This window comes from Pseudopodoces humilis, chromosome 3, assembly GCF_049639895.1.
Source record: "Pseudopodoces humilis isolate 2021_Gansu_Grassland_sample_001 chromosome 3, ASM4963989v1, whole genome shotgun sequence".
Lineage (NCBI taxonomy): Eukaryota > Metazoa > Chordata > Aves > Passeriformes > Paridae > Pseudopodoces > Pseudopodoces humilis.
In genome coordinates this window covers 50,011,978-50,025,882 of record NC_142202.1, presented here as the reverse complement: position 1 = coordinate 50,025,882, position 13,905 = coordinate 50,011,978, and the positions used below count along the sequence as shown (strand labels likewise).

Genomic DNA, 13,905 nt, shown 5'->3' with positions numbered 1-13,905 from the left:
AGTTACCCAGTCACAGTGTAAGTACTGTTGCACTGTTGTGCAAAATGCTGATGGTATGTTAGTTCATGAGAATCACATTTATGTAGTGATAAACCTGGATTCTTATTCCACCCTGCAAGGGTGCAGCAAGAATTTTACTTCAGCAGTAAAATCGTCACTCTTCATTAGTAGCCTAAGAAATACATATGCATATACAGACTACAGTGAGGTTCATGTGTATTCTTTGATAGCTTAGTCATCAGCAGAACACTTAAGTTAAATTGGTGGTAATATCAATATATCTTCTTTCTTAGCAGTTTCTTTTTACAGTTTGCTAGAATTGCCTCTTTAAATTTCTCTATGTGGGCTTGCCTCTCAGGGTATGTAATCTGGCAAGAGTGACTCAGTTGAATGTACAGCATTTAAATTCAAATGAAAGAGCAGGGCAGGAACAGGTGGGAGGAGAGAAACAAAACAAAACACCACAAAACCCCTGAAAAAATAAAGCAAGATATATTAAAACCTGAATTGGTAAAGATAATTCATATATGCCAGAAGTGTGAGAAATGAATCTTGCTTTCTGCAACACTCATTTCTAATAATTGTGCTGCAAGAATTTTTGTAGCCGAAGTGCAAATATTAAGGGTTTGGTTTTTTTTGTTTGTGGTTTGGTTGGGTTTTTTGTTTGTTTGTTTGTTTTTGGGTTTGTTTGAGCAAAAGTAACAGCCCCTCAAGCTTAGTTTTACTGGTAGGTACACACTTAACCTCTAGAATGTTAAGGATGATAGTAACATACTCGAATTATCAGAACAAAGACATTCTCATACAAGATTACTTTGTTTCTCTTTCTCAAAATGCTGTAGATAAACTAAATCTTAAAGTTATGTGGGGTTAAAAGTGTAGTAGTTCTTATTCACTCCTTTGAATGGCATAATATCCTTAAAAGTAGGGAAAAAAAAAGAAAAGGAAAAGCTTTGGTAGAGGTGTTTGTATTAAATACCTATATAATTTATGCCCTGTTATTTGCTTTACTGTTAGGGAGTAGTTAACCATCTCCCCTATCCAAATTAAACGCTAGAAGGCAGGAAAACACAATAATCCTCAGTGTAGCTGAAGAAACTATATTTTAGGTTGTACTAGTTTGCCAGCAGCTGTGTAGAAAGGGAAACAGGCATAATACTTGCCTCAAGAGTCATTCCTTCTTTATGTTTTAAAGCATTTAGACCAACTAAACTTTTGTTGCAAGATTTGCTTTTACATGTACAGTACATCTTTCAGCAGCTGTTTGAAATGATAAACTGAGTTTTCCTTGGACTTCTCAGCAAACCTCAGACTTTGTGTAAATTAGAATAAGCAAAAGGAACAAAGCAAACTTGACATCAGGATCAAAATCTGTCCTAATGAAGTAAAATGAAACGTAAGTCTGAAACTGAACAGGATCAAGATATGCTTGAGCTGTCATGACCTTGGTAATTTGTATCATTTATGTCAAGTTGAATGTGAATTGTTAGGGTCTGTGTGTCATAAAGCAGTATAAAATCCTGCAAGTTGAGGCAGATTTAAATTTTGTACTTCAGCTGAATGTCCAAGGAGATCTGGTAGAGATTCCTTTGGTAATGACATTTGATCCTACATACTTTTCTGGAGGTTAGATCATAAAAATCCATTTTTTTGCAGTCTCTAGTTTCATTGTAGTTTGTCAGAAACATTGTTTGATTACAGAACACATGATGACAGCCACTAAGATTTCTTTAAATAAATTAATTCAAATTAAGAGATAATAATGTAGTCAAAGATGCAAGTTGCAATCTATCTCTGAGAGATCTGTAAGAAACAAAGTGAGAGTGGAGATTACTTTTTTAATCCAAGTTTAATACTTCAGCGCTTACGAGTCTTCAACATGAACAGTGGATTTTCTGTGCCAAGAAGAAACATTTTTTGAGGTTTTCACTTGGTGCTGCTAAGGTAGTTTCATGACCTGTGAGTGGAATTTTAGTGCATTTTTCCTTTTTCATGTTAAAAGGTAAAGCCATCACTGGTGGTACAGGGGGAAAAAAATGTAGATGTTATGCTGGTATAAAATGTTTAACTGTCTTTTGAATTCAGTTATTCATTCTGACTCACTGCTCTTCAGCAGTGAAGCACTTTTTAAGGACACCATGCAGAGATGAAGTGGATTCACAAAGTTTGAAGTTATCCCTGCAGTTCAGATAAAATCAGGCATCCATTTTACTAGGCCCAAAAACAAAAGGCCACCAACCAATCTGGAATCCAGTAGCTGTACTGTTAGTACAGTGTCCATTTAGTTTCTTGATTTAGGATTAAATCTCACACCCTCTTCCCTCCCAGGAACAATCAGCATTACTGTAACAGTGGGCAACTACATAAGAGTAAAGCTTTCCTGCATTTGTTTTGCTGGTGCTTGAAAAGGAGAGCTGTCTCTGAGCTTTGGCTCAGCTCCAGCAGTACAGCTGCTGCATTAAACCTTGAGCCCTGTGTCACTTTTCCTTGTTTTTTAAAGCTGGCCTGTTACAAGATGCTATTGTTCAGAAGTTCCTGCAGGTCCTTTCTGTACCGTTCAGAGCTGTACCTGTTAACTTGAAGCATTCCTGTATGAGCTCCCAGCTGCGCCTCTCATTCAGTGCAGCTGGTTAGTGGTGCTGCAGTGAAATGGAATTGCCTCAGTTTCGCTGTTGTGTGTGAGACCCTGCCTCTTGCTGGCTTTCCAGTAGAACTGTGTGTTGCTCCCTCTCTGTTCACACTTCCCTTCTTTAGTAAGGTATTGGAGGAATAGATGAGAAGTACTTTTTTTTTCTTTTAAAATAAAGTATTGTAGCATAGTTTTTCAAATTATCCATGAAAATGTTCTGCCCTTCCTCTCCTCAAGCTTAAACCTTCCTTCCTAGTCCCCTGAACCAGCTGTATTCTGTTACTACAGTGTGTGTTACCAGTATTGCTCCTCCTTTGTGTTGGGTCTTGGAGAATCGATCCACGTGACAGGTCGTGGATAACAGTAACCAGCAATGCTGCTGTACCAACTCTGGTACTGACAATAGGAACACCGACTGCACAGACGAGGGAAGGTGATCTCCAAACACCGAGTGCATAGCTGGAGGAAAAGGATATTTCTTCTCCTAGCAGAAGCACTGCTAGTACCACGAACTTTCTTGAACTTTTCAAATTTTCTTGAGGAAAACAGTAGAAATCTTCCTTACAAAGATGAAAGAAGTGCAAGATATTTAAAGAGCAAGTGCAGAATTTTAAAGCCATCTTTTGAAGTAAAGTCAGTTTAGTCAGCTGTTACTGGGCAGTTGTTGCGTTGAGGATACTTTGTGCATTTATTTTAGGTATCAAATGAAGTAGTTAGGAGTTCACTACATCGAAGACCTAAACTCCGTTTAGCTCCTCGCCATTAATTCAGTGAGTTAACAGGCCCTGGTGCATTTCTTCTGTTGGTGCGTACTGTGTTCTGCCTTCGCAGAGGCGGAAGCTGCGTTTTGCTGTGAGTACACCGCCTTGTCAGGCGTCCGGATCCGGGCGCGGTGCGCTGTGTCCCCCGCTCCGCCCGCATTCCCGGGAGCGCTCCCTGGGAAGGGGAGCCGGCCCGGGCAGCGCGGGTTCAAACCGCTCCCTCCCGACACCCCCCGCGATGTGCCCTCGCCGCCGCTCATTGGCTCTGCCGCGGGCACCGCCGGCTTCCTATTGGCGGGGCTGCCGCGGCGCCCCGCCCCCAGCCACTGGTGGCGCTGCGGACGCGGGCGGCTTCGCTCCGGGCGCTGCGTCGGGCTCGGGCTGCGCGCGGGGAGCGCTGCCCGCCATGGCGCTGCTGCTGCTGCAGCTCCTCCGGCGGCTGCTGCGTTACCTCGGCTGGCCGCACCGCCAGGTGAGACCCCGCCGCGCTGCCTCCGCCCGGAGAGACGGGGCGTCTCGCCTGCAGCCGCGTGGCTCGGCGGAGGGAGGGAAGGTGGGCACCGCGGGCGGTGGGGCGCCTTCAGCGCCCTCCTTGCCCGCAGCCGAGTTTGTCGGAACACGCTGCCCGCACGTGGGGACATGTAGCGTCAGTGCCCGGACACTGCCGTGGCTCTCTCAAGTGGCTGTTTTTGCCCTGAACTGAGCGTAAGATAGTCAGTGATGCTGGCTGCTCGTGCTTTGCTGTTTCAGATAAGACTACGTACCCCTTCCCAAGGGATAGTTAATCCCGTGTGTTCAGAGACTTGGGAAAGGTGCGGCGGGGGAAGCTGGAAGAGGCGCTGGTGCCGGGCCAGGGGCTGATGTCGGAGCTTGTGGGCAGCTCCTCAGTGGGGGCTGTCTGCAGTGAGGCACTGCCGCAGCTTGTGGTCCTGAGACAATCCTCGCCTTGTTTATGGGAAACTACCAGAGTATCTCCAGGATGCTGGTTTGGCTGAGCTGCCCTGTTTACTTTCTGGTTCCGTTGTTGGAAGCTGTTGGTTTTTTTGACAGGTCGTGTTTTTTGAAACTCCCTTGTTTGGCAGAAGTATCAGTCGTACTCTCGGAACATGCCTTCCTTCAGCAGTCTCATCAGGAAGGCATTTCCAGCAGTTACATGCTGTCATAAGGAAGTATCGGGCCAAGGTATGTTAAATTTATTTCACTTTGTAATTGTTCTTTCTCAAGAATTATACAGATGCGTGTAGTTAATTAAGTGGCCACTTTTGCCAGTATCTCAAGATATTTGCCTTTGTGACTCTTTAAAATATTCTGTATTTTGGCAGTGTGTTAGGCACTGTCCATCACACTAGTATAGCCCTCTTTGGACTTTCAGCTTGAGAAGAGCATTGAAAAGTTAGGTTAACTAAACTGCATTATATTTAATTGCCTGTAACATGGAATAATTAAATAACTTTGATTAGAGTGAGATTAAGAACTGAGGGCTTTGATTTTGCTTGTTAGGTTCAAAGTTTTTCTGATTTCTTAGGTCATATCTGTTTGCCAAAAAAAGGAATATGGATCTACTCGAAGTATTGTTCGTAGACTTGGGACAATTCTTTCCTTGGAGCCCTATCCCAGACCTTGTTTTCAAGTAAGCAATTTATTATCTCATATATACTTCACCTGTTTGTATTTTCTTGTTTCTTAATTTGATGGTAACTTTCCTCTTCTTTTTAGCCTGTGTAATTGTGTGGTGCATTCCATATATTCTCTGTTTTCAACTTCCTTACAGCACTGTTTGAACATTTCTTTTGCTGAGGCAGAACCTTCAGTGTGTGCTGAATCCAGTTTCCCTTCATATCTTTCTTTGGCATTGTTTGTTTTTAGTTTGTTCGAGACCCAGGTCCATTGGGTTATGATGAGCAAAGTGCAGCTCCAGCTGCTGTGGCTCCATCACTTGCTGATGTCCTTTGGGTGGCAAATGATGAAGGACAAGCATGTACTAGATTTAGGTAAGTAGAAATGTAAAAAGGAGTACTAGAAATAACTTCTGTCTTCTTTATTGTGTGTGATTTTGTGTTTGTTTTCCTTTTTTCCTAACCTTTTCTGGAAACATTTCGGGCTTTTTTTCAGGGTGCACTTCCTCCTTACCTGAAAATTCTTAATATGTAAAGCATTCTTTTCTGGAAGATTTCTGAAATTGAATTTCCTCTTTTCTCTTCATGGTAGTATGTCAGGTGCATTACTGGTACTTTAAATGATTTTCACTCACAAAGTATTTTGTGAGGGAGGGAGCTGGTTGTTGCACTATGCTGTAAGATTATTCCTATCTTTATCCTTCTAGTTTACAACCTTTTTGATAAACCTTGTAAATGGGAAAACGAGAAAAAAATATTTAAATGTCTCCTTTTAGCTTTGATTTTGACAATGCCATGTGTAAGCCTTGACAGTTGCTTTGATGGAAAAACAAACATAATTGTTTAAAAAAATGTAAATAAATTTCAATATAGTTTGTATAATAAATAATTTTCAATATGGTTTATATAAATATTTCTAGCTTTTCTAGAGGGTTGAAGGAACATATTTTTACAAATTACAAAATATTTCAGGTACTGTGAAATGACAAATTGTCCAGGAATTTGCAGGCACAAATAGTATACAAGTTTTGTCTTTTTTTTCCCACTGGAGAAGAAATAGTAAGTTTTCTTGCTGTTCCTCTAAAGATCTGTTCAAAATCAAAGAATGAGTTAGAGTCAGAAGCAAGATTAAAATGTGGACACTTGTATTGTCTTGTACTGCATTTGTATAGGACAGTATAATTCTTCTTCATATTGGTATTTGTTCATATTGTCTGTGATCTTTGTGCTGCTTACCAGTAATGAAAAGACAAGAAATTGATGAATTCAGATGACACGCTTTTCATTGGAGAAGTTGAATACAGTTTGTTTCATCTTATGTTTCCTGAGGCATTATTGTTAAATTATTAAAGTTTGTTTGTAACAGCTGTAATAAAATAGCAGAAGCACAAGAAGATGGTTGAAAGAACAAAAAAATCCTGTCCTGCTTGTGCTGTCCTTCAGCTGGTCAGATTCACAGAACTGTGACAGTTCATTCTTTGTTTCCATTTTTTGCTCCCCCTCCTCTTCTGGTTCTCTGGGATGTTTTTCAAGAACAACTATTCTAATTGATATCTTTTCCTTCTTAAGCAGTGTTTATAGCAAGGGGGTTTTGGCAAATCAGAAAGCAATGCTTCAGGTCTGATTTGAAGTAAAAGGATGTTTAAAATAAGGGAGAAGGTCTGGGCTTTTTTTCCAATCAAAGTTTAGTGCATCTTAAATGAATCAGGTAAATTTAATTTCTTTCCATGTTTCGTTATGAAATTCTGGTAGTTTTTTTATACTGTATTTTTAAGTTTATTTCTCCAGGCACAGACTTGAAATAATTTTTAAAATTAAAACCTGAGACTTAAAGCACAATTTTCTTTTACTGCTGGCTTTGATTATAGTAGCTTACAGAAGGTGAGATTGTTGTTCTGTAAATCTGTATTAAACCTTATTATTTTCAAGACTGTAAGTACTTTGCTGCTTGCAGTGTTCATCTTAGAGTTTGATAAATGACTAAGATTTCTGAAGCATAATTAAGAGATCATTATTCTTTGACTCTCCTGCCTTTCATATTCATGTGGCAAGAAGGAAGAGACACCTTATGGTGTCAGTCTAATAGTTACTGAATAATGACAATCCCACTGTTAGGATGTTTAATTCTCCCTAAGTGAATTATCTGACTAATTCTTACCATGACTTTGCAAAGATCTGCATTATACTTGAGCAAAGGGAGACTTCAAACATTTCAAATGTTATGAGTAGTTAAAAGTATAGTTTCTTTAAATAGCTGGAAAAGCTAGATCTTGCTGAATGAGGATCACTTGCTTGAGCAACCCAAGTAGTCTTGAGGTTTCCACTGTTGGCTGAGCCTTTTGAAACTGTGTCTTTTTTTGCTTTGTAGGACTGAATTAAGGAGAAAAGAGAAGAGTACAGCTCCTTCTGATCCACATCCATGTCTGGATTCAATACAGAGCATTCCGAAAAACAGTGTGCAAAAAGACAGTGTTGATCAAACAGCACTCCAGAAAATTTCTGCACTTGAAGATGAGCTGGCCTTTCTTCGTGCTCAGATTGCTGCAATTGTTTCAGTGAAGACCTTGGGAAGTGTTCCCTCACGTAAGCACTTCTGGTTTGAAGCAAACCAGTGTTCCTTTTTTTGCTTTAGAGCTTGCTGTGTCTGATGTTGGTAGAGAACATATTTGATTTTTCTAACTGGAGATACACTAAATTTATAGAAGATACACCAACTAAATTTACTGAATATAATATTTTGTTTTTCTTTTTGCTATATTGTGTGCTTTCTCTTTTCTGTTTTGTGGTCTGTTTGCCAAGTTCAAATGCAGTTGATCCTAAGTACTCTTTATTCTCATTTCCATGTTGGTGAAGGAGCTTAGTAACATCATTATCTATAGGCTACTAATAACTTTAAAAAAGTTACAGACTATTACTTGTTTCTAAAAAATTACTAAAATAATGGGTAGAAGAAGAGTTCTAAGTCAGTCAGGTTGGGGCTTTAACAAAAACAAATGCTGCAAACAGATGTGTCTTAGATAGTTGGTCTCCAACATGCACTTCTATCTTGTGACCTCTTTTTTTCCTGAGAAGTTTTAAGTCTCAGTTGTCTTACTTGCAGACCAGCCCCACTGTGGTTGCTGAAATACTCGGACTGGTGCGAGGTAGTTACTTTTTTGTGGCATTGTGAGGCACTTGTGATTCAGCTGTTCCGTTGGGTCTTCTCTCTCTCTTTTCCATTGCACTCAGTATTGTAATCTGTTTTGCATGTTTCTTGGTTACCTTTTGCTTCATGTAGGTTATTGTAACCTCTAGACCATTGATCACTGTATGTAGCAGCAGGCTTCTTTGCTGATTTTTCTAGTGCCCAGACACAAGAAGAGAAAATCAAAGCAGCACAACACACCTCAGATTCATTACTTCATGTATTCTGCATTTGTGGGTTTAAAATAATGTTCTTTATTTTAAGTTTAGTTCTTCTGTGTTGTAGTGTGCAAGGTGTCTAAAAACATGCAGAGGGCAGTCTTACCATGTTGTTGTTTTTCTTCTCTAACTGTATGCAGAAGCCTTTAAAACACTCAGCACTCCAGATGGATTTTACCCACTGCCAGCCATGACTTCTACGCCATTGTCCGTCTCTCACAATCACTTTGTAATTCCCTCGCCTCCTCCACTTCCTTCTGGTGCACCATCTGGTGTTGTTGCTAGTAATTCTGCACTGGAACTTACCAAACAACGCCGAGCTGCAAGAAACAGTGATTCAACTGTAGCTGACAGTACTGATCACCAGAGGACAAAGAACATTCCCAGTATGATGGATGTTCTAAAAGACCTGAACAAAGTTCAGTTGCGAGCTGTTGAGAGGTAGGTTGGATTGGATCTCAGCAAGCCAAGGCTACCTGAGCATCAACTGCATTTCTGTAGCACCAGAGAACACCAGTCACGTAAAGAGCAGCTACTGCTGACAAACTGAAATTGGCAACTTCTGAGTTCACAGCATGAAATGTAAGATACTTGTGACACGGCTTTTAGATGCATTTAATACATGCTGACTATTGCAGCATTTTAAACTACTCTGCTGCTTCAGCATGTAATTCTCAGGTTGGCATGGGGAGGTTGCATGTAAAGGCACATGAAACTGATCTGAAGGCATAACCCTTCTGGATTCACTGTGAAAGGCCAAATCCTTAGGGAAACTTTAGAAAATTACTGTTAGCATACTCAAAATACCCTGCTTCAAGCTTTGAAGTGTTAACAAGAACATGTGCTGTATCATTTATTGAAAGTGCTTCATAAATTTGCATTTCAGTAGTGCAGTTGGATTATAAATGTTTTTAGTGGTCAGCTGTTTTGATGGTAAGTGCAGTTGACTTGTAAAACAAATTATTTACTAAATGCTGCAACACCTCTTCTGGTCTCTGCTGGGCTAGGTATAATAGAGATTACACCTTCAGATTTCTTTTCTGAACTTCTTGGATTGAAAAAGTAAGAAAAACTGAGCCTGTAATGAATATTTGAAGTTCTTAGTGTGGGAAGAATGTTGCTTGGCAAAACTTAACTGCATTCTTATTTCAACATTTTCTTAACTGTGAGCTTTATCCCTGAAAATAACTAGCACAAAACTTGGGCAAAAAATTTAAATGCAAATCTGAAGTACGGCTTTATGCTTTTGATGACATTCTCACAGTAAATAAAGCCAATATAAAATGCTCTTAGGTAAAGCCAATATAAAATGCTCTCAGGTAAACCTGTGTGTTTCCTTTTTATATGTTTTTTTTTTCTCTAATTCCATGTATGGTGAGTGAAGAAAATGAGGTGTCAACCCAAGGTTGACAGTTTTAACATCTTGAGCTGGGGCATAATAAGTGGTAGCTTGTACATCCAAAATGCTTTCTGGATTTAGGCATGAATTCTGAAGTAGAACTTAACTGAATAATGAATAATTTATGATTTTGGGGAGAGTAGTGATGATTAAAATTGTTACAGTCTTTCTGACAGTGCATAGGGAAGTCTACTGTTCTCAGAAATTGAGAGCCTGAGGATCCCAGTTTCTACCACCCAAACACTGTCTTTCAAATTGTGCAAGTGCTCTGAGGGCTTGTTTTTATAGGGACTGTGAAGTCAGTCCTCTCAGGTTTTGTGTTAAGCAACATTTACTGTAAGTGCCAGACTTAGAACTTGGTGTTGTCAGTGTGCATTATTAGGTACAAATCATCAGCGCACAGACAGCACTTTACTAGCAGAACTCCGAACACCTCTAGATTTTTCCACCCCACCCAAGGTGTCTTAATGGTTAGAAAGTCTTATGATTTGTTGTTTTGGACTAGCTTCCACGTTTATGGTAAGTTTTGGGGTGTAGGTGCTGTTTTGATTTCTGAATTTAAACGAACTTAAAATGAATAAAATCTAAATTAAATTGTGTTCACAATGATTATGAAATACCTTAGTAGGACATTCCCATTAACATACTTAATTATGACTTACAAATGACTTCATATAAAACCTACAATTTTGCCTTTTTTTATTTTTTCTTGTTATTTGTAATACTTTAACACCCTGTGTTAATTTTCTTCCAGTTTTCTCCATGGAACAGCATCAAGTTGTGTTTTCAGGCTAGGAATGCTGACAACTTGTTGGGTGTAACTGTATCAGTTTTATGGATGAATTGTTTTAAAATTACAGCAGCATTACTTGTGTAATCAGGGGTTTATAGAAAAGGGTGTTTACAGAAGTTGTGTCTCTAGATTTTGGATTGTTCAGCACAAGATTAGGGTCAGGAGACAATAATTTTTGTTGTTGTTTTATATAGGTCTCCTGGAGGTACTCCTCTTTCTAGACCCAAAAAGACACAAAGTTCAGATTGGGATCCGGTTGCTCTACTAACTCGTGCTCTAAAGCAGAAATTTGCACATAGAAATGATGAAGATGATGATTCTCTGGACAAAGAGAATAGTTCTTTTGATAGCTCTCCATTTTCTAGTCCTGAGGTGCCTGTGGTATGTTTTTATATAAGAATGTGTGTTTGTATTCTTGAACTGACTTCTGTTTTCATGGATGGTTGCAGAGTTTTCACAAACCTAGAATTTCTCTAAAATTTTTTTAGCCATCAGCTCAGTTAGTTACGTTTTACTTTGTTTGAAGTGTAATCAAAGCAGAAAATCTCAAATTAATTTGGGTGGATTTAGACTGGTAAATGCAATTCTAGATGTGTAAAGAAAAAAGTCTTAGAAGACTGATTAAAAAAATTCAGCTCATAGTTGATTGAACTGTAGACCTTGCAGCTTGATGGTACCTGGCGCAGGTACCCATGCATAGAAACTGTGTGTTTAAATAGTTATTGACTGAAATTTTAAATAAGGTTGTTAGGAAGGTACAGAAAGTTCTGACTAATACACCCTAAGTGTTCAGAAATGAAAATAAGTACGTAGTCTGTAATACTTTCCTTTGCGTGTAATTTCCACACAATTTGAATCTTGATCCAAAATGAGTTGTGTTTCTCTTGTAAAGCCCAAGAAGAATACAGTTTTTCCTAGGACTAAAGAAGTGGCAGACAGAGCCATTGGACTAAGGTGATTTTGAGCACTGATTTCTGCATATCAGCATGTGCCAGCTACCTCAGTTTATATGGTCCAGCACTGCTGTTGTTTGGCTGGTTGTTAGGCATTTCCACAAACCTCAGAACTACTCAGATGGGATGGATTGAAATAGATTACTTTAATTTAATGAATTTAAACTGCATCTCTCTGCTTAGCAATTCTATCTTTTTATCATAAGAGTGAGATAAAAGATTTGGCCTGTGGCATTTGTTGACCTAATGGAGGGAAATAGCGATGCAGAACATAGAATGGAAATCCAGATATTCTTAAATATTCTTTGGAAGCTGCTTTTACATGTGGCTAGCTGTGTGGCTGAAAACTTGAGGAAAACTAATGTGTATGTGTTCCTCTTTCTAGATGATTTGATTTGATTTTTTAAAATTTATTTCAGCTGCTACAAGGATTTTCAAAGCTAAATGTATCATGTATTTTACAGACTGCAGTGTGTCAACTGTTCTGTTGACACTAGGTGCAGTCCTAATAAATTTCTTCAACTTTTTTTTTTCCCCAAAGGAAAAATTAAAATGTCTAAAAAATAACCATGCTTGTATTTTGGATGCTGCAGACTATTGCACTGTGCATAGCTGACATACCTGATTCTAGATACAAAGATCAAAAATAGCTTCTGGAACAGCTTGTATATGGAATAGTTTTTGTTCCAGGATCTGACAGCTGTATTATAAAGTCCTGGAAGTCCTGCTTAAGGCCAGCATGTTCAGGTGTAGATACAAAAAGATCAAATTTTTCTGTTTAAAGCAAAATACTCTTATGAGTATGTAACCAGGCCTTTAACTGTTGAGTGTTTTGAAGAATAAATGTACTCAAACCAATTGCACAGACTTACTATTTTATTCTATGTTGAGAAAAGTGCAACAACTCCTCCAAAATGTTTTTCTTGTAAATATCTTCTAATTCAGTTTCTTGGGTATAGTTTTAACTTCATCTCTGCTCCTCAGGTTGGACGCTGGAGTATGAAGCCAAATGCAAAACCCAGCGTTACAAGAACTGATGGAGTTAAGCAGGTACCAGCATGGAAAGCGAGAGCTCATATTTAGTGGAGACTTCCAAGGAAAGTTCAGTGTCTGTAAGTGGTGGGTCCACTTTGAAACTGCTGTAAGGTGCTGTAACATGTTGTTCTAGAACATACCTCTCTTATGCTGTTGAAGTTTGGGTGCTGCAGGGTTCTCTTCTCTTTGGTTTCTCAGTAGCCAAACTTGCGAATGTGATGCTTTTACAAGAAGCACAGAACTGAGAGAAGCAATTGTATTGCTATGGAGCAGTGTCTTTGGAACCTGGGAAATTCAAGAAAGCAGTGTGTGTAGGGGGAAAACAAAGACTTCTTGCTGTGGGAGCTGATGTATGCTCTCTTTGCACTCCAGTGTAAATAACAAGGAAGTGTAAACTTTTTGTTACTGTGTTACAACTACTGTAGATAATGGTAATACCTTTTCACGAGAGTGGCATAGTTGTCTTGGTTTTCTTAGGAGTTTGCTGATGCAACTCATTCCATGTGCAAACAGTTCTCTAATTTATTTTGGGTCAGGAGATTAACTTTCATGTTTGTGGAACTTCGTGCTGTAAAGAAACTGGAGGTCATCTATTAAATGCCTGTAATAGGGAGTTGCATTCTGAGGTAAAAAAGACCTTGCAGAGAGATCTGCTTGCACACAGTCTAAATTCCATATGTAAGTAAATATTAATTCGTATCTTGGTATGTGCATCTGAACTCAGTTTTGTTCACAAGAGTGTATGAAATAAAATTCTCTTTATATTGTAAATGCGTGTGGTAATGGCGTTTTGTGTTGAAGACTCTTTTGTATCTTATTAGACAATAATATTCATCAGACATCATATCAGATGGTATTAGACATATCATATTAAACAAGTTCTTAAATGGCTTTTTCTAAAACTAATTAAAGAACAGCTTGTATTATTTCCTACCAGAGTATGTAATGAAGCCACTTATTTACAAATGATCCACTGCTTACAGGACCTGCTTTCACTGAATCCTTTATCTAATAATCCTGATGTATAAAATCTAAATCCTGTCAGACTGTTGAGTATGTCCCTTATATCCCGTGTGCCTTCTATTTCCCCACTCATTTACATGGAGTAGACTGAAAGCTGCATCCCCTCTTTCTGCTGACTTTTACTTGCACGGTTGTAAGAAATTAATGTGCACATACTATACTTGCATTTTGTTTTTAAAAATTAACTTTTGACTAAAACTGGAGCTTAAATGATTAGATACATTTTGCTTCTAAAGTTAAATTCTCTAGGCATTTATTTCTTCTGGATTTAGTAATTCTTGAACTTTATAATAT

General features: G+C 38.8%; 1 protein-coding gene across 3 annotated transcripts; it reads left to right on the top strand.

Annotated features, from left to right (window-relative positions):
* The first annotated feature begins 3,730 nt into the window (after positions 1–3,730).
* MTFR2 (mitochondrial fission regulator 2) lies at positions 3,731–13,294 on the top strand. 3 transcript variants are annotated; one of them, XM_088053156.1, is made up of 9 exons: positions 3,731–3,862; positions 4,441–4,572; positions 4,916–5,020; positions 5,257–5,381; positions 7,375–7,589; positions 8,549–8,849; positions 10,795–10,981; positions 11,493–11,554; positions 12,538–13,294. In XM_088053156.1, the coding sequence occupies exons 1-9, from the start codon at positions 3,797–3,799 to the stop codon at positions 12,554–12,556; spliced, it is 1,212 nt and encodes a 403-aa protein (XP_087909282.1). In that variant the 5' UTR covers positions 3,731–3,796; the 3' UTR covers positions 12,557–13,294. The 3 variants fall into 3 exon arrangements, with proteins under 3 accessions (XP_087909282.1, XP_087909281.1, XP_005518541.2); XM_088053155.1 differs by lacking the exon at positions 11,493–11,554 and having other exon boundaries at positions 10,795–10,972; XM_005518484.3 differs by lacking the exon at positions 11,493–11,554.
* Positions 13,295–13,905: the final 611 nt, after the last annotated feature.